We start from the raw sequence: 20,542 nt of genomic DNA, 5'->3' as shown, positions 1-20,542 counted from the left end.
ACCAGATTGGAGTGAGAGGAGAGAGCAGGCCAACAACAACAAAGAAACAACAAACACACTGTGGAAGACCGAAGCAGAGTTTAGTTTAAAGTGGAACTAAGGATGTTTCTCTGGCTGCCAGGATTCACTGAGTAATTCAAATGCTTTCTTTAATGCAGGACCCACCATGCATGTAAAAGCAAGTGTTTCACCAACATTTGTGACTAAAATAGACCTGCAGTAGAAATGTATCTAGGAGCATGCATGTGAATATAAAGTATCACAACATCAGGCACATGCAGCCTAAGTGTTTAAACAAAGACTGATAACATAACAGCAGCAGTGATGATCAGAGTTTATGGTGAATCCAGCGTCTCGAGTTCTGGAGGCATCAAAGAGGTCACAGTTGTATTGGAGAAATCCCAAAACTTTAGGATACAAATTCATACAGAGACAGAAAGCCTGGTGAAATAAATTACTGACACAGTTGGATGTTAAAAGTAAAGACATGAGTACAAATGTACTCACAGAGCTTTGTTGGAGGCTTTGACCACTGGTAGCAGCCTCAGAAGAGCCTCCTCTGAAGCAGAGTATTTCTTCAGGTCAAACACATCCAGATCTTCTTCTGATGACAGTAAGATGAAGACCAGAGCTGACCACTGAGCAGGAGACAGTTCACCTGTGGAGAGACGTCCTGATCTCAGGGACTGTTGGATCTCCTCCACTAGAGAACGATCATCCAGTTCATTCAGACAGTGGATCAGATTGATGCTTTTCTCTGCAGACAGATTCTTACTGAGCTTCTCCTTGATGTACTGGACTGTTTTCTGATTGGTCTGTGAGCTACTTCCTGTCTGTGTCAGCAGACCTCGTAGGAGAGTCTGATTGGTCTGCAGTGAAAGACCCAGGAGGAAGCGGAGGAACAAGTCCAGGTGTCCATTTGGACTCTGTAAGGCCTTGTTCACAGCACTCTGGTGGAGAGATTGTAGGTTTGGTTTGCTAATTAACTTAGACAACATCGAGATTCTCTGTTGTTCTTCCAGCAGATTGAGTCCAGAGTTGCTGAAGGTCAGATGGACATGAAGAGCAGCCAGAAACTCCTGAACACTCAGATGGATGAAGCAGAACACCTTGTCCTGGTACAGTCCTCTCTCCTCTTTAAAGATCTGTGTGAACACTCCTGAGTACACTGAGGCTGCTCTGATATCGATGCCACACTCTGTCAGGTCTGATTCATAGAAGATCAGGTTTCCTTTCTGCAGCTGATCAAAAGCCAGTTTTCCCAGAGACTCCATCATCTTCCTGCTCTCTGAACTCCAGTGTGGATCTGTCTCAGCTCCTCCATCATACTTGACCTTCTTCACTTTGGCCTGAACCACCAGGAAGTGGATGTACATCTCAGTCAGGGTGTTGGGCAGCTGTCCTCCCTCTCTGGTTTCCAGCACATCCTCCAGAACTGTAGCAGTGATCCAGCAGAAGACTGGGATGTGACACATGATGTGGAGGCTTCGTGATGTCTTGATGTGGGAGATGATCCTGCTGGCCTGCTCCTCATCTCTGAATCTCTTCCTGAAGTACTCCTCCTTCTGTGGGTCAGTGAACCCTCTGACCTCTGTCACCATGCCAACACAGTCAGGAGGGATCTGATTGGCTGCTGCAGGTCGTGTGGTTATCCAGAGGCGAGCAGAGGGAAGCAGTTTCCCCCTGATGAGGTTTATCAGCAGCACATCCACTGAGGTGGACTTTCTAGGGTCAGTTAGGATTGTAGTTTTGTGGAAGTCCAGAGGAAGTCGACACTCATCCAGACCATCAAAGATGAACACAACCTGGAAGTCTTCAAAGCTGCAGATTCCTGCTTCTTTGGTTTCAGTAAAGAAGCGATGAACAAGTCCCACCAAGCTGAACTTTTCCTCTTTCAGCACATTCAGCTCTCTGAAAGTGAATGGAAATATGAACTGGATGTCCTGGTTGGCTTTGTCTTCAGCCCAGTCCAGGCTGTGTTTCTGTGTTAAGACTGTTTTCCCAATGCCAGCCACTCCCTTTGTCAGCACTGTTCTGATTGGTTCATCTCTTCCAGGTGAGGCTTTAAAGATGTCTTCTTGTCTGATGGTTGTTTCTGGTCTGTCTGGTTTCCTGGATGCTGTTTCAATCTGTCTGACCTCATGTTCATCATTGACCTCTGCAGTCCCTCCCTCTGTGATGTAGAGCTCTGTGTAGATCTGATTCAGGAGGGTTGGGTTTCCTGCTTTAGCGATGCCCTCAAACACACACTGGAACTTCTTCTTCAGGGTGGATTTAAGGTTACGATGACAAACTGCAGCTTGAAGTTCTGATAGAGAAGAAAAATAAACACTCAATTCCAAAAAGAACTAATCTTTAAAACATGTTGCTCCATCTTCCATCTCTGGAAAATGTTCATTTATCCAGCAGCTTAAATCTTTAGATAAATCCTCTTACGTCTCTGCAGACGGTCAGCCAGCTCCTCCTGCTTCATTCTCCTCAGGAAGTCCACTGTGATCTTCACAAATGCCTCTCTGCTGCTGCTCCTCTGACTCTCTAAGCATTCTGGGTAATCTGGACTCAGAACCTTCTGGATCTTCTTCAGCTCGTTCTTCACAAAAGTGATGATGTTGTCCTCCAGCAGCTGGAACAGAATATTTATGAATGAGCCAATCAGACTGAAATCATGGAGCCAAACATCAGATCCATGTTGGACACACTGACGATCCACTGGTCTACAAAGAGCAGCATGGAGATGACTGTGAACAGAACAGATGTAACAGTAGTTGTTGTACATGTACAGACCATAAATATGGAGTCCAGCTGTGTTTGATGCTGCTGGGCAGACTGACCACTGGGACCCTCTGAGCTCTGCTGCTCCACTCTGTGGAGGAACCATGAAGGATTAGATCAACACAGGATAAAGATCCAGGAGTTTCTGCTCAAATAACTTCATCTGAATCAAGTCTGTCAAGTTTTAAACTCTCAGATTGTGAACATATCAGTAATTTTCAGTCTGTTTTCATGGACGTCCTTTCAGTGGTGATGTCAGGGATGATTTTGAAGAAGCTCATCAAACTGAACCATCAGCAGATCACTGCTCCAAAACCAGAACATGATCCGAGTCTCCCTCCACCACCAGAACACCAGCTTTACTAACGTGGTAGATCAGTGTAGTACAGATCAATAACTGATGAGGCATTTGATCAAAATCACTGAGTGCTTCACGTCTGACCCTCTGATGCTTCTGTAGACATTTTGCATATTTAATGAATGTCTGACAGTTTTACATTCATTCTATGAACACAGTGGAAATGTTGTGTTATAGTCTCCATGTTGTTTCCAGCATCATAAATTCTTAAGTTCAGAAAATTAGATTCTTTCTTCACAGCTGAAAAACAACAACATTTATTCTCTATTGAAATCTGCATCGTCCACTCCAAAGGTCACAATCTGAAGGTAACATCTGGTTTTGTTCCCTGTGGTTAACTCTGAGCATCAGTATGGTGGGATTTATCCACTACATCCACACCACTGTGGTTCAGTGTTGTCCTGATGGAGTAACAGCAGCCAGTATGATCCAGGCTTTAGCTGCTGGGTCTCTGTGTGACCTCTCAGACTGTTTAACAGATCAGACACAAAGAGAATCAGAGCAGCTCTGTTCTTTAAAGACAAACATGAACCCACTCAGGTCACACTTTCCCCACAGATATGAGCATCACTGTCCTCAAACAGCAAATGACCAAGTCGAACATTTGGATCTTTTCTCTTTCATTGTTTTCTTTTTAATGAATCTTTGTAACAATCTGAGGATGTTTCAGGTCATATTTATCCAGGAAACACAAACATGTAAAGGAGTCATCACAGCTCTCTGACCTCGTTGCTCCAGGTTCACCACTGAAGTCTGGGGGTGGAGTTTTGGACCGGTCACTCCTCACAGACGGACAGCTGGACCCTGCAGACTGTGACCTCTGACCTCTGCAGACACAAACATGATTGAAGCAGCTGTGATCACACAGACTGCAGATAATGCAGCTGTTTCCTGTCAGTAACATCCTCTTAGATTAGAGTTCAGCTTTTTACAGGAAAACTGGACAAAACTGATTTTTGTTACAAACTCATTTTCATTTCCTCTCAGCTCACAAACACAGTCAGACAATCAACCAGAGTCAACACTGATTATAATGTCAGTGCAGAATTATTTCTGTTACTCAGTGAGTTCAGCTCTCTGACCTCGTTGCTCCAGGTTCACCACTGAAGTCTGGATTTAGATCTTTGGACCGGTCACTCCTCACAGACGGACAGCTGGACCCTGCAGACTCTGCTCTGTCCTCCTCTTCCTCCATCATCATCTTCAGTCAGTCTGAGAGGTAAACCACAAACACTCAGTGAGTTCACATTAACAGGAGGAACTGAGTTACAGTCGCTGACCTCTGACCTGTCATGTGACCATGAAACCAGGTCAATATGTCTGTAGGTTCAGTCATCCAGGTCATGTGATCTAAGGAGCTTGGAGAGAAAAGAGACGTCTTTAAGTTTCTGGAAGACGTTTCATCTGAGAAGCTTCTTCAGCTCTAAAACCAAACGGTGGAGAGTCCCAGATATTTAAACCTGAGAGGGAAAGAAAGCATGTCGCTGACCCACCACTGATGTTATTTCAAGGAGGAAACTGAGAGCCTTTGCACCAGGAGCACAAACATCAGCTCCAGCAATGATCCACTGATGTGTTTTTATTCCATGTATGAATGTTGTTATTGACAGAGATGACGTTTGTGTGTCAGTGATGCAGTGACTGTTGTTGTTACCTGTACAGGCTGGTTAGACTCTATGAAACAGATCATACAGATCTCTGCATGTTAGAAGAGACTATTAAAGGTCATGAATGAGACAAAGGCAGGGAGGCGTCCTTTACAGCTAAACAGCAGAGTGAGAGAACAGCCAGCACCTCTACATTTATCACATTATACAGCACATGTATGATACTGACAGGGATGAGAAGAATTTAGTGATTCTGATCCCATCATTGATATTACTTATTGATTCTCAGTAGCTCTGCTCTGACAGTCACCACCATCACTGAGCAGCATATCAAAGACATTTGTGCACATTAACTGCATGTTGTGGCTCAAATGTTTGTGCATGTTGGAGGCATTTCCTCTTTGTTGTGATCAGTGTTGGTCATTACTCAAAACAGTCATTATTACACATATTACACAGAACACTTTGATTAAAAGTAATGGAGTACGTTACTTCATTACTCCTCATAACATTACTTTGATGTTAAAATGAACAAATGAGCATGTAACAACATAAAGCTGAGGTACAGCCCCACACACCAACACAGATCCTGATGAGGTCACGTGATGTTTCTCTGAGTGTTTATGAACACAAATCAAAGATGAAACAGCACAAAGACACTTCAAAGTGATTCTACTGTAGAAACATGAACAGGTAGAAACCTGCAGCCTGACTGCTCATCACTTTGTTACCTGTTCAAGTTCAGCAGCAGCAGCTCACTTTATCAATGTGAAAACAAAAATGTCAAAAACCATTGCTATTCTCTATAAAACAAAGCATGTCCTGAACAAAAAATCATTATACACACTTTATTGTACTCTGTTGCTTCCATATATGACTTACTGTCTGGAGATATGGGCTAATGGATATAAAACGAACACTCTTCATATTTTCAAGTTACAAAAAAGAGCTATAAGAATTATAAACCAATCAAACTATATAGAACCAACTAACATTTTGTTTATTAATCTGAATACCCTGAAATTTTATGATTTAGTTGAATATAAAATGGCACAGATAATGTATAAAGCACAAAATAACTTGCTTTGCCCCAGTACTCAGAAGCTGTTCAAAGTCAGAGAGAGTCAATATGACTTAAGGGGAAGAGATTTCTTTAAAAAAAACAAGATAAGGACAAATATAAAGCAGAGATGTGTTTCTGTTAGAGGAGGTAACCTGTGGAATAGTTCTGACAGGGATTTAAAAAGGTGTAGTTCATTTTCCTTGTTTAAAAACATGTTTAAGCTTATGTTGTTTAGCTTAGTGTTAGCATGCTGTGTGCTAGCTCAGCGTCAGAGCTCTGCAGGTGTCTCGTGTGTAAATATTAATCACAGTGACAGTAAAGGAGGTAAAGGGCTGTGACGTCATCACGTACGCTGCGTCCTCTGTGGGCTCTGAGTGAACTCAAAGTACAAACTACAAGTACACAAACACGAACGTAGCTCAGAGTGGCGGACACACTCGGCCTCGTTGGTCCAGCTGTGAGTCCGTTACCGTGAACTATGGAGCGGCAGATTTGTGCTGAACTAAGCTGCACACAGCTGATGTTAGCCAGGAAACATTACACACTGACTTTAATGGAGAGACCGGAAATACAAACACACACAGTTTGTTGTGTGAAGAAATCAAACACGAGCTGAACAAACAGTAAAGTTCCTAAAGACAAACTGTTAAAGGAGGAAACAAAGCAAACTTACAGTTTCTTCACACACCAACAACAAGCTCCACTCCACGAAGTTCAGGAAGTGACAGTAAACTTTGAGCAGGAAGGAAACACCCAAAGAGACGTTTGAGGACAATAAGGAGCATTGGGACACTGTGCTGCGTTCAGGTGCACCTGGGAAACTCCAAACCTCTGGCAGGCTGTGATTTATTTCTGCTGGTTTTCCTGTTTGAAGCACAAACATCAGTCATCAATTTGTTGTTGTTCTTCCTGCAGCGTTTAAATGTTTCAGCACTGAACTGATGTTTCTTCAAAGCTCATTTCAACCTGTTGAAGTCATGAATGAAAGTGCAGACTGAGAGTGGATCACATGATGTTTGAGGTGTGTCATGTGACATGTTCAGTATTGTCACACATGTCTAGATTGTCCCTGATATCATAACTGCTCAAACACTGATGATTATATTTGAAGAATTATTCCTGATGGCAGCAAAGTTTGAATGGAGCTCTCTGTCTGTGCTGATTTGTCGCCCTCTGGAGGTCAAAGCACAAACTGCATGATGTCACTGTAACCACCACAGAGACAGGAAGTGTTTTTATGACTGAAACACTGAAATGATGCTAACGGCTGTCGTTAGGCTCACTGACAGCAGTGCTGATGTGTTCATGTCAAACACTGGCTCAGGTCAGACTCCTTCATCCTTCTCCAGCGTGAGGCCGCCCTCAGACCCACAGGAGCTCTGACCTTTGACCTCCTGACCCTAACCATTTTAGTCTTGTTGCATCTTTAAATGCAAATCCATCCAAACTGTAGCCGAGCAAAAGAAGCTGGAAGCTGTTCTATGAATGATGTTGTTGAAGGAGCTTGGAAAGAAAAGCGTCTGGACTTCTTTAAGTTGCTTGAAGAGGGACATGGACGTCTTAACGCCCACTCACATCCTGGGACATTTGATCACAGGAAATCACATGATAGCGTGGGGCTAGATCTCACAATGGGTTCACCCAAAACCTTGGCTGATTGTGACCCACACCCGTTTTCACGGAGGAGGAGGAGTTTCACATCCTGAACATGTGACAGCCTGGTTTAAAGGGACCAAAAGTAACTGGACACCTGATTCAGTTCAGGTTTATTCATCCGCTCCAAACCACAGCAGCAGTCACCTCCAGGGAACCAGCTGATCCATGTAACTGGGGACAGACCACAGCCCAGAGCACTGGTTCATGATGTGTTTGTGGACTGTAGGTTGTTTGGATAGAGATGAGATGTACTCAGCAGTCTGTCTCTAATGTTTAATGAAATGTTCTGAAGATGATAATAACTTGTGATTTTCTTTTGAATGAATCTTTAATCGTGTTGTAGGGCCTCTGACTCTCATGAAGATTTTCACATCAATGTGCTTTTCACAAAGATATTAACAATGAAAATGACGTCCAGCCCTGAACTACTCATCCGTTAACTCAGCGGTTCCCAACCCCCGGGTCACGGACCGGTCCGTGAGTCGTTTGGTACCGGGCCGTGAGAGTCGAGGCTCGGTGTGAAATTGATGGTTGATAGGTTTGTAGCATAAACCTGTTCGCTGGATCGTTCAATCCAGCTACACAGCAAAGCAAGACACGAGTAGTTCTTTATGTTTCTCGTGCACGGGAGAGACCTGGACCAATGCCGTTCCTTCGCTTGACCACAGTTGCTCTCGTCCGTTCCCTCGTAACACTGCTCTTTTATTGAGGTTACATGAACATACATAGGTTCATTAACATACACGTGAACAAAGGTACCAGTCTGTATGTTATGTAGTGTGTGTGTGTGTGTGTGTGTGTGTGTGTGTGTGTGTGTGGAGTCAGAGTGTGACCCCATAAACGACTTCCCTAAACCTGCTGGTCTGGAAGTCCAGCAGTTCATCTAAACAAAAGGCACTTAGACTAAAACAGACATCCTACCACAAAACAATAAGAAGGTAGCACCTCTCCCATGATCCCAGGACGTGGGTGTGAATGCCAGAACACTCTGGAGTCACACAAAGTCTTTAAAGACTACTATCATTACACAATTGGTTCTACACCTCTAAGCATATATGGTTAGATATTCCCCAATAACAATGACAATGATAAAATATAAATCCAACAATGGTTTTCAGGGTTTTTATCGTTAACTTCGTTTCCCTGGGTCTTTTCCCGTGTTGTAGTCGTGTGTCTTATTTTGAAAGAAATGTTTACGCGTTACCATAGCGACCAGAGAGCATTAAGGGTGCAGACAGGTGCATCCAACAACATTTTACTTTCCCTTATTTGATTTATGGACCTAACTGTATGAACTGGACTTTGGCTGTAATGCTGCTCCTCTTCATCATTGCTGTGTTGCATTTCCATCATTCTGCTGCTGGATTCACTGCAGGCTTTAACAAACACTCCTTTGGGTCCAGGCCCAGCCACGTGTTTGTAAGCTGCTGTGCTCCTCACAAATAAAGCCTGAAGCAGCTCAGACTGTTAGAAGCAGCACTGAGCCCTGTTACAGTTATAGTGTTAGAGCAACGGCTGCAGCCTACAGCATTTAAACTAGCTGACAGTAAACACATCAGTCCAGATGTTACCACATTACTTTGTGATGCTGAGAGTTAAAGGAGACTGGCTGATTAAAATCCCATTCCTTACATCACCGTCCTCTGCTCTGACTGCTTTCATTTAATCACAATCAGAATACTTTTTTGATCCCCAGGGGAAATTATTTAGGTTACAGTGCTGCAGCACAAACAGGAACAAAGACACAACACACTAAGTAAGAAATAGCACAATATACACAATATATACATGCATACATATGAGTCACTTATAAGTAACATGTGAGTGCTGGGGTCTATGACAGCAGGCAGGTCTGTATTTATGTCCAGGCTGACATGAACAGCTAGTAGTTCAGGGTTCAACACTCTGGAAAGTGTGTGACCTTCCACACTGACAGAAGATGCTAAACATGACTTTAAACTGTTGTTTGTTAAAGCCTCACAGATCTGAGAGCAGGGCTCAGTGGGTACATGAGCCTTTATACATGAAGGCTTTCTGTTTCCAGGAGAGGAAACATGTGATCCAGCTGTGTTTGGTCACATGGATCTGCTCTGCATGGATCACCTGACTAAAACATGTTGTTATTATTGTTCTTACAGTCTTAAATCGGTACATCAGGTGGGTCACATGACACCCGGGGGTGACAGCAGCATCTTTCCTCTTTAGAAAGCTGCGCTCTGTCCCAGGAGCTGTTGTCACAGTAACAGCAGGAACAGGAAGTCACACGCTCTCTGCTCTGTGATTGGCTGCTTCTTATCTCAGCTTCCTGCAGAGGGTGGAGGTCTGCTGATGACGCACACCAACAGAAGTGTGACTTTCACTTCCTGTTTATTGCTGTTGTTCTTAAAGCTCTCAGGCGATGCTGCAGCGCCCCCTGCTGACACAAACTCCTCCCTCTGTCTCAGAGGTCACAGGTCAGCCTGCTGCAGAGGGTCTGCCTGTTCATGGACTTCCTGTTACAGAGACGGGTCTCAGTGTCAACACTGGTTTCTGATTGGACGGTGTGGAAACCCAGCTTCCTCCAGCCGAGTGATGTGTGGATTCATCACTCTCTGTGGATCAGTGTAAGTCTATGTGTGGGTCAGCTGCAGGACTTGTTTGACCTTTGACCCTGGCAGACAGAGCTGGTTACTGCTGTGTGACTCCTGCCGTCGCTCCACTTTAAATTTTACTTAAAATAAGTCCTGACATGGCCCCGCCCCCTCTGACCTGCTGCTCCTGGATGTGCTGAGGACACAGCGGAGGCTCAGAGGGGGCGGGGCTTTTCCCGTGGCAGTAACCAAACTGCATTAGGTCACTGCACTGCCAGTGTTTAACCACACCTCTTCTGACTGACCTTTGACCTCTGACATGTTGATTTGATCCTTATTTAATGACGTCTTTTATCTAGTGATTTAATTCTGTGTATTTATATGTGATGGTGTTCCTGCGTTCAGCCTCAGCTGATATCCACAGACGCTCCTATTGGCTGGTTTTAAAAACACATTTTTCCATTAAAGAGACTCTTTTAAAAACACGTCTGCCTGAAATTCACATTTCATTGATTTTGGGGGATTTTAACAGAGAGATAGAACTTTATGAATCCCTCATGTTTATCCTCCAGGAAATCCAGTTTGTAGCAGCAGAACACCGACAAACTTTTACACAGCACAGAATTAGGATATCAAATAAAGGGGAATAAGAGAATATGAATATAAGCATAAATATATACATATATACACAGACCTCACACAGAGACAGCAGCTACACTGTGTGTGGATGTGATCCACAGTCACAGCTGTGGGTTTCAGTCAGTGTGTCTCTAACTTCATGGTCACATTTCAAAGCTTATTGCAGCCAGAAGATGTTCAAGTAAAAGATTTATTGCTGTACTCGTCTACCAGGATAACAGGAGGTTCATAAAGCTGTGTAATACTTCAGCTTTACATCATGGAGTAGTAGTTGTGTCCCTTTGTGTTTATTAGTGTGTTCACACGTCTACTTTAACTTCACTCTGTAATGAAAGGATTCAAATCACTGATAAATACATACATGCTGACTCTGAGTCTCAGTGAAGGAGGAAAGGATGGATGAAGGCAGCCTAGTGTGGGTCATGTGTGTCCAGCAGTCATCCAGGGCCTGGATCCATCTGTAACAGGAAGACAAAGTCCAGCCTGTAATCATCCTATCAGGCACAGCGTTTCCATCCAGCATCCTGACGACGCTAACAACCCGTCAAACGTCTCCTCTGGTCCACAGAAGTCACACTTCCTGTGTCATGTTTACCTTTTTAAGTGTGCTATTCAAGCCTGTGTGACCAACTCTGACTCTCCAGATTCCATCCTGGTCTCTGCTGCAGCTTCTTCTACACGACTGTTTTCTGTATAATAATATCTGCCTTTCCCGTCTCTGTCCCAGTGTGCCTGCCACTCGTCCTTCATCTTTACCTTCATTATACTCTTCACCTCACTTTCACTGTATTTTATAGTCAAACCTGCACGACTTCTTCTTGCTGCACCTTTTTAAACTTATCGTCCTGTTCATTGCATCAACACCGATATTCACAGGGAGCCATAAGAAATCCACTTCTATCCCTCTGTGTTTGATTCTATACAGTAAATGAAGTATATCAAAAACAATATGTTGCCTAGAGTCTGAAGACATATCACCTGTGCTCACTAGCACGCTGCTAGAGTCCCAGCAAACCACATACCTCCATATTAGTGCGTCCTCCACACAGTTCAAGCCAGTAACATCACTACCAGCTCCCAGTATAAACTGCCACATCATCTGTAATTCTTTTACTCATCACCAAACTTATTTGTGGGAGAACAAATGCAGCAGCCGCTCTTTTATCTGACAGTGTTGACGCATCAGTAAATATCCTCACATGACCTGAGGACTTTCCCACTATATGAACCTGCTTTTAGTCGCCCCTCCTCCCTCGCCACAAGCTGCCTTTACAACATAACTTATAAAAAACAACTTTATTGACAATCAGCAATAACAATTACAGACAGTCTAGAAGAAGAATCACATGATCAAGGAGCAGAAGTTTATGGTTTTAATAGCTTTTACATTTTGGGAAAGTTTTAAAAACATTGTTTGGTTTTCTTTCTAAAGCGTTGAAAGGACGGCTTTGCATCAGAAAATAAGATCAGCAAATGAATCCATTAAAGTTCTTTTGCCTTGTTTGCAAAAGAAGCCAAACAACATTTGTGTTACAAAGAGAGACTTCAGAACAGATCAAAGATCACAAACATCAGGCACTGATGGAAACAGCCAAACACAGAAACAGAGGCACCAGCAGGTGAAGGAGGCCTGTTGTAGAAATGACTCTGAGTGCTCAGGTAGAAACGCATGAAGAACCAGTGCGTCTAATATTTGGAAACCAATCTGTGTTTGAGCGTCCTGGATGAAACACAGATCATGTTGCAGAGCGAGGACGTCGTCTTTCCTCCCGAGTGTGTAACTACAGGACGTGTGCAGCAGGTTTAATCGTCCTCCTGACAGTTACTGATGAACGAGTCCTTCAGGGAGGCTCCAGGATCACTGTGGCTTTTACCAGCTGCTGCTAAACTGAGAGGTGTTGCTGCTTCATGTGTGAAGATGTTTGCATGGCTTTAACAGTGCAGACGTTCCTCATGTGCACCCATTTCATATGTTTTATTGTGATGTTTAGTAACATCTGCTTTCCTCCTTCAGGCAGACGATAAAGTGAGCTCAGCCTTAAACATGTGGAGAGAACGTTTGACCGACAGTCCTGGGACGACTGCAGAACAATGGTTTGTTTTTAATGATAAAGTTTCATAATGGAAATAAATGCTGAGCCTGTTTCATGATGTTGGCCCTGCAGCATCAGGCAGGATTAATACTGTAACAAACGTGTGTCACAGTTATAATGACTTTAAATGAAGACTTGGGTTGGATGGAGATGTCAGCTGGATTTGTGCTGACTGTCACTTTAAATGTTTTCAGTTCAGCTTCTAAATCTACTTTTGTATAATGTTTGCTGAGTTTTGCACTTCATGACGCTTTTAAGAAGAGCCAATAAATCCTGACTTTACACAAAAATAAAGGTTTGATGTGTTTAGTGTGACAGTGGAGGAGAGCGCACATAATAAGAGTCATTAACAGAATGGTGACAATTATAATCTGTCTCATTTTAGGAGCAGCTCACAGGCACAACAGACTACAGAGCAATCAAAGCACCAGTTAAACGTCCATGTGACCGGCTTACAGCCAATGAACAATCAGTCCCCACTGTCCCCACCAACATCACTGTACTGGAAAGACTGTGCTGCCATGGTCAGAGATGAACTGGTACTAAAATGTAAGGCAGCTGATGTGTGTGGCCTTAGCAGCACAAATGCATCACGGCTGCAACGCTGCAGTGTGTTTAAACATTTGAACATTTCTGTGGCTTCAAACCAGCAGCTCCTCTGTACTCAGTCGTGTTTGTGTGTCTGTCAAAGTGATTGTTGTCTTTAAAAAGCCTTTTGTGTTGAGTTTTGTGAGCAGTGCCGAGCTTCTCTGTAGTCTAAGCTGAGTCGATATATTTGATTCCATGTTTGGTGTGATTTTCAAAGTCAGCAGCAGCAAACGCTGAACAAGCAAAGTTTGGGCCCATCAGAGACAGCAGTGGACCTGCTGACCTGTAGGTGTTGCAGGTGTTTGTGTGCAGCTGTGGGTCAGTCAGCTTTATTTCACTTATCCATGACAGAGCGCTGTTAGCTGTGAGTTAGCATCCACTGAGCTGTTTCATCTACTCTGTCACTGCCAGCAAGCAGAGCCCAGGGTTGGCTTCAGAAGCTGGACGTGGCCTTGCTCAAGGGCACTTTAGCAGCACGTTCCCAGCAGTAACAGAGGGATTCAAACTGGTGACCCTGGAGTAGGAATCACCCAGAAAAGTCACCTTATGCCAGAAGTTTTAGTGAGACGGGAACAACATTACAGCTCTGATGTCATTGACCTGTGCAGTGAGGACATATTGAACTGTGAGGACACAGTTTATAGGTTCAACACTGACCCTGGGTCAGCATGTGCAGGTGACATGGTGTTGGTGTCACCACTACAGACAGCTCAGGTTCAACTGGTTCTTCTTTGATTTGCTTCTATAGCACAAAGGTTGACACCAGTCTGGTCCAGTTAGCATCTGAATCCATAAACGTGTGAGCTCGTCCCACCAGAGGACGTCAGCATCATGGGGATAATGTCTACAGCAGGAAACCACAGGGACAGTTGGGTTTGCTGCACATCTGGAACACACAGTTAGCTCAGATATGTTCATGTCGCTAACACCAATACAGGGACTGAGTGCTCTATAGCAGCTAATGCTAACAACTGTAACACTGCTGTTTGTCATGGTTTTCAGACCAAATGATAACAAAACGTTGGGAAAAGTGAAATATTGGAACATGAAATCATAAATTATTACATTTAAACAACAATAATACAGCTAAATTTCCCCTGTTGGCTCATAAGCTGCTCACCTGGATGCTACATCAGTGCAGTCCTCTCTGAACATTAGATAATCAACACACACACACTTATTGTTGAGAGGCTGACTTCACTAAACTCACAGAAACTCTTAATAAGATCCTCAAATGATGACTTTGGAGTTTTGTGTTACTGTCAGTGTATAAAAGCTAGAAAAGGAAGAAAAGCAGGAGAAATGATCAAAGTGCTGCTGTGTGCAGGAAGAACTACAACATGTTAGTGAGAAACACAAACAGGGTGTGAAACACACTCCAGAGGAAACGCTGTGTGCAGGCTGTCTGTGACTTCCTGTATCTCTGCCACAGACTGGGACAGACACCAGTGAAACCAGTCACTGTGGTCATGTGCTTGTAGCCAGCAGCCTGTGATGTGAGGCTGCTTGAGTCAGTCGTCTGCTTCCACCATGTAAACCTTGGTGTCTCCTACATGCACAGATGTTTCCTGCAGACTGTGCTGCTCCAGCTGTCACACAGATGTTGAATCAGCAACATCTGCTGTCACGTCCTCCCTGGTCCCACAGATAACAGGCTGCATACAAGAGGCTCACCTCTGCTACCTGCTGCTCCACTCCCCATCGCTGTTTTGGCCACGCCTCCCGTTGGTCAGCAGGTAAAGGTGAAGCCTGGGACATGGAAGCCTTTACAGCAGAGCTTCATGGGCCTGTCCAGCAGCAGGCTGAGGAGAGAAAGGTGACAGAGTTCGCTGTTACAAACAGTTTCTCAGCTTTGATCTAAAAGAGCTTCTTTCCTGTTAAAGCAGCTGAGAGTGAGCACATGTTCTCCCCCTGAGGTTCTCATGACAGAGGAAGAACTCACAGCTGAGGAGGACCAGGATCTCGTGTCCGTGTGTGCAGCTGGTGGGCTGCGTGTCTATGTGTGCAGCTAGTGAACTGCTCGTCTGTCTTCGCTGGAGGATCCGAGGGACCGCTCCAGCCTTCATCCGCCTTCGCTGGAGGATCCGAGGGACCGCTCCAGCCTTCTGCAGCTGGTGGGCTGCGTGTCCGTGTGTGCAGCTGGTGGGCTGCGTGTCCGTGTGTGCAGCTGGTGGGCTGCGTGTCCGTGTGTGCAGCTGGTGGGCTGCGTGTCCATGTGTGCAGCTAGTGAGCTGCTCATCCGCCTTCGCTGGAGCGTCCGAGGGACCGCTCCAGCCTTCATCCGCCTCTGCTGGAGGGTCCGGGGGACCGCACCAGCCTTCGTCGTCTGCTGGAGGGTCCGTGGGACCGCTCCAGCCTCCATCAGCTTCGTCTGCCTTCATCCGCCTTCGCTGGGGGGAGGGTCCGTGGGACCGCCCCAGCCTTTGTCGTCGCTGGAGGGTCCGTGGGACCGCTCCAGCCTTCGTCGTCTGCTGGAGGGTCAGTGGGACCGCTCCAGCCTCCATCAGCTTCGTCTGCCTTCGTTTCAGCCTTCGTTTGTCTGAATCAAACTTTTCACTTGGGGTTACATGTTTGATTTTTGGGTAGGGGGAAATGTTACGTTTCGGTGTGTCAGTGTTTTGTTTTTGCATGACTTATGTATTTCCTGCTTTACTTTGAAAGTCTGTGTTATCTTAGTGTGTTCAGTTTACTTTTTCCCTGTCTCGTCAGTTCTAATTTGCCCCAGCTGTGTTTCCCTCCTGTGGTCCATTTCCTGATTGCTCCCTCTATGTATTTAAACCCTGTGTTTCAGTGTGTCAGGGTCGCGATCTCCCCCGTGTTGTAAATAGTTTGGTGTTTTGTTGTAAATAAATAGTCTGTTGTAAATAGTTGTGAATGGGTTTGTTAATACTTTCGTCATGGGATGTTTTCGTTTTGGGATTTTGGTGGAGAGCCTTCGTGGTTTTATTTTCCTTATCTTTGTTTTTCTACGTTGCACCCCGGTTGCCTAGGCCGGGGTGTAACAATATTAATAAAATATATTTCAAAATACAATTTAAATGTATTTAAAATCATTCAAAAAAATATAAATTTAACCCTTCATATATTTCTAAGAAAACACATTCACATGTAACATCTGAAAGAAATCTTTATTTGATGTTTAAAACATACATATAGCATATCAATCAAGCAAGGAATATTCGTTTTATAAGTTTATTCTCATTACATACTTAAACATTCTAAAAGAAACACACACACATATACATATATGTGTGTATATATATATATATATATATATATATATATATATATACACACACAGTCTCAGTCCCCCAGCTTTCACTGCAATCCTCAAAGCCCTTCTGGACACGCTGGGAAACCCCTTCCTTACCCCCACTGTAACAAACAAAAGTCACAGTTCTATTACTTTTATCAGAGTTAAAATAAAAATGTGATTTATGTTAGCTGGCTTCATTTAGCAAACAGATATTTCTGTTTATACAGATACAGATATTAATACAGATATATTTTACGCATAATTTTACCTCTTTTTTTTTCCTAGATGGGAAGTCTATCCAGTTCACATTACAGTAATGCTAACACCCCTTTTGGTCGTCTCTCCTTACCTTCCAGCATTCATAAATCTGTTGACCTTCTTTGTCTGAGACCAACCACTACAATGCATCATCACCTATTTGTATTGGTAACTTACTTTACAACCTATTTTAATGGTTGCAAAGTAAGTTACTTGTGGTGTATGCAATTTTAGATACACAGAAAGTCTTCACTTACTATATATGGCTGTCATAGTGTCCTTATCAAGGGCAGTTCTTCACTCTGCGCCGATGTCCGTTTTGCTCTGTCCTCCTATAAAAAGCATGAACATTTGAGTGTTTGACTAGTTTTAGATTTCCAAAAATTTGATATTTGTACAACTAAACATTTGAACTACAATTATATGCTATTGAGCGATACTTTTATGGGTAATTTTTGGTAAAGAAACTGGTGACAGAGTTGTAGGCTTTTTAAAGTACTATTAGCTAACCATTTGAACTGACTTTCAAAGCTGATTACCTTTTAAATTGCTGTGGATCAAAACCTCCAGTGGGAAGGCGGCCATTAGAAGAACACGCACCATTGAACCTGAAAATAACAAAAACAAACAAAAAACAGAACAATATATAAGAGTCCGGTAGGGTAATAAATCTCTTCTGAAGCAATATAGTTATTTTGGGTGAAAAACAAAACATTCCTCTAAAATATATATACTGACATCAGCAATCAACATCATGATTGTAATTATTTCCTTTTTAGTACATCTACTGCTGTTTGCATGTGTCAAGCACTACGACTGTATCTATGCATATAAATTCACCATATATATCCAGCAAAAATGTTTTGTTATAGGAAAACAAACAAAGGCATTCAATCAGAGGTGAGAAATTAATTGGGAATATGAATTATAGGTGAACTATTCTTTACCTACTAGCAATCAAGCTTCTTTAACCAAGAAGCTTGAAATATTTGAATGTAAAATAAAATAAATAAATAAATAATAATAAAAATAACATGATGTAATTAAAATGCACAACTTACATTAAGGAAATCTGCATTTGTATCCACAGGCTAAAAGTAAAACAGTAAATGTGTTAGTGATAGAACAGGTATTTGTAAAAAAAAAAAAAAGAGGCAGTAACTGTGACGCTTCTAGTGGGATGCTAAATGCAGAGATTTATATTTACAGTATAATACTGCATGTACGGGTAGCTGTGTTGTGAACTGTAACTGAATATTAGAGAATCTCAGAGAAATTAAATGTATTTATTTTTTGAATTTATCAATCATAAAACCGTCTGTTTTGAAGGCCTGTTACGATAACGACTTTTTGTTGGTCGGTATATTGCCCCATAAACAATTGCGACAAGTTATGTCATTGTCATTTTAAGACCATTTTATGTATGTATAATCATAATATAACACCATAATAATGCAAGATCTACACACTTTCAATTGACAAACCAACATCTAATTCTTAAAGCATTTAGATCATTGAAATTAGGAATCAAAATATTAGATACCTTAAAAACTTGAATAAATAGTAAGTTTTCTAACAAATAGAAAACAATGATATTTAATGTTATTGTTTTGTTATCATTATATTTTATTTTTGTAAATATAATGGCACATAAATTACATCATCAACAATTATTGAGGTCATGTACATGTACTGTGTGTTAAGTCGATATATCGATTATTGTGATAGGCCTACTGTTTTGGTATCATAACGAGCTTGTCAAACATGCATGACCACTAAACAATGTCTAAGCAGTAGTACTGGTCTGAATGACAACAAACATAACTAGTGTTTTGGAAAATCTGTTAGAAAACAGTTATTTCAATAATTATGATTAGCATGTGACACAGACACCGCATAAAAAACTACAACAACAAATACTTACTTTAGGAGGATGGGGGAGGGCAGCATGAGGTTGAGACTTTGACATCTGTAAGAAACAAATTCATGTATTACAAACAAGTCACTTAAAAATACATTAATGTGGCAGACTGTTCCCTGTTCAGATGCAGTGTATAAGTACAATCAGGGCTGTCACAACAATGGGGTGGGGCCAAGTGGCTGCAACCCTAGGTACAATGTGCAGGTATATATAATTACATATAATATATGTGAATAAAGCAAGAATCTGTTTAGGTTAGTCACTGTGCTGACTGATGCTTGCTAGGTTTATATGATTGCAAACTGCACAAAAACAACAACAGCAACAACATTAATGACAATGACAAACAAAATTACTTACATTTATGTAAATCTCACATTAGGAAGATCTGCATTCGATTTCATGGGCTGAAATAAATAGGCAGAAACATTACTGCTAAAAAAAATAAAAAACAAAAACTCTAAAAAGCCTAAAAATGACTTAAAAAGCAAGGAAATGTGGAACATTGTAATTAGCGAACATTAATAAAGCATAACTGTTCTTTGTTTCTAACCTTGGTAAGTACTCTGTAGCCAGAAGGAGAGGTAGGATTTCTGTGAAAGCCAAATTAAATGTGAATAGGCTTTGATAGTTATTGAGAAGGCAGAATAATAAGAAAAGGCAAAAGTACGTCACAATATAATTAATTAAGTTACATATTTTGATTACCAAATTATGGAAGCGTGGAGCTGCCACCCAGGCAAAAGAAAAATAGAGCTGTATCACGTTATGACGTGAAATGTTTATTGTTCTAACATTATGCTTTTCATGTTTGTATAATATAATATCACGTTATTATAATATACATAATTGTCACGTTCGCACAATATTGTACGGACGTGATAATTATGTACATTTTTCGTACAATGTTGTTCAAACATGTTGTTCAAACATGATAGTATATTGTTAGAACGATAAACTTTTCACGTTATAACGTGATATACTTATATTTCTCTTTTGCCTGTGTAACCCAGTGAGTTTACACGACTCAGTAATGCACTACAACATGTTATTGTTAATTGGGATTTATCATTACTCTGTTAATCACTGAGTTGATCAAAAATAAATCAATAATAAAAGATAAATACTATAAATATAAGAATAAAACCCAAAGAGTATATTTAACACCCCTACTGGTTAGGAAGGAACAAGCCCCGCCTTCCCCTGCTCTGTACCGTCACGTGCTCAGACACAGAGAGAGACGGAGGTGCACGAGACCATCACTGATTTTCACCGCCAAGCTTTTCGCTGGAAAATAACTATTAACTTGATAAATTGAGCAAATATCCATACCGGAGATCTGCATGGACCTTGGAGAAACGGACCTGATTTATTGTGAACATTTCGGACCTTGAAACCATCGCGGTGAGTCAGAAGCTGTTAAGCTAACCTTGAAGCTAAAAAGCTAACAAGAAGTTAACAGGGAATATAATGGCCCGATTTCAATGTTGTAGATCTGCGCGGGAGCGGATGAAGTGGACAAGATCCTCTCTGAGAGTTGAACAAGATCCTCTCTGAGAGTTGAACATTAGAAGTGTGCTGGTGAGTTAAACTGGGACTGGGCGAATCAGGCTAATTGAAAAGCTAACTAGCCTAATGCTCATAGCTGTAGCTGACCACGTTTTCACTGTGGGAGAACACACGGGGTTTCTCACTGAGTTCAGCCATTTTGAGCACTCAGCTTGTGTGCTGATGATGTTCTAGTATTACTTGTTGAATATT

The 20,542-nt window shown here is 42.3% G+C and overlaps 2 protein-coding genes and 1 long non-coding RNA gene across 3 annotated transcripts in view; 1 reads left to right on the top strand and 2 right to left on the bottom strand.

Annotated features, from left to right (window-relative positions):
• Positions 1-20,542, bottom strand: part of LOC309702166 (protein NLRC3-like) — a 197,945-nt gene that overhangs the window by 31,102 nt on the left and 146,301 nt on the right. The window contains exons 4-7 of the mRNA XM_082526623.1: positions 3,856-3,957; positions 2,785-2,863; positions 2,437-2,623; positions 508-2,308 (exon numbers count right to left, since the gene is read on the bottom strand). Coding sequence (XP_082382749.1) covers positions 508-2,308; positions 2,437-2,623; positions 2,785-2,863; positions 3,856-3,957 — 2,169 coding nt within the window. The remainder of the gene's footprint in view (positions 1-507; positions 2,309-2,436; positions 2,624-2,784; positions 2,864-3,855; positions 3,958-20,542) is intronic.
• Positions 1-20,542, top strand: part of LOC309702247 (uncharacterized protein) — an 81,291-nt gene that overhangs the window by 49,647 nt on the left and 11,102 nt on the right. The gene's annotated exons all lie outside the window — the stretch shown is intronic.
• Positions 16,689-19,776, bottom strand: LOC309702488. Its single transcript, XR_014275548.1, has 7 exons — positions 19,335-19,776; positions 19,142-19,188; positions 18,785-18,829; positions 17,922-17,951; positions 17,400-17,468; positions 17,118-17,192; positions 16,689-16,721 (listed from the first exon to the last, which is right to left on the bottom strand). It is a non-coding gene; the product is annotated as an uncharacterized lncRNA (long non-coding RNA).

The sequence above is a fragment of the Aulonocara stuartgranti genome (genome assembly GCF_965226115.1).
Source record: "Aulonocara stuartgranti genome assembly, chromosome: 3".
Lineage (NCBI taxonomy): Eukaryota > Metazoa > Chordata > Actinopteri > Cichliformes > Cichlidae > Aulonocara > Aulonocara stuartgranti.
Note: the sequence above shows the minus strand (reverse complement) of the source record. Positions and strands in the feature narration are given on the sequence as shown.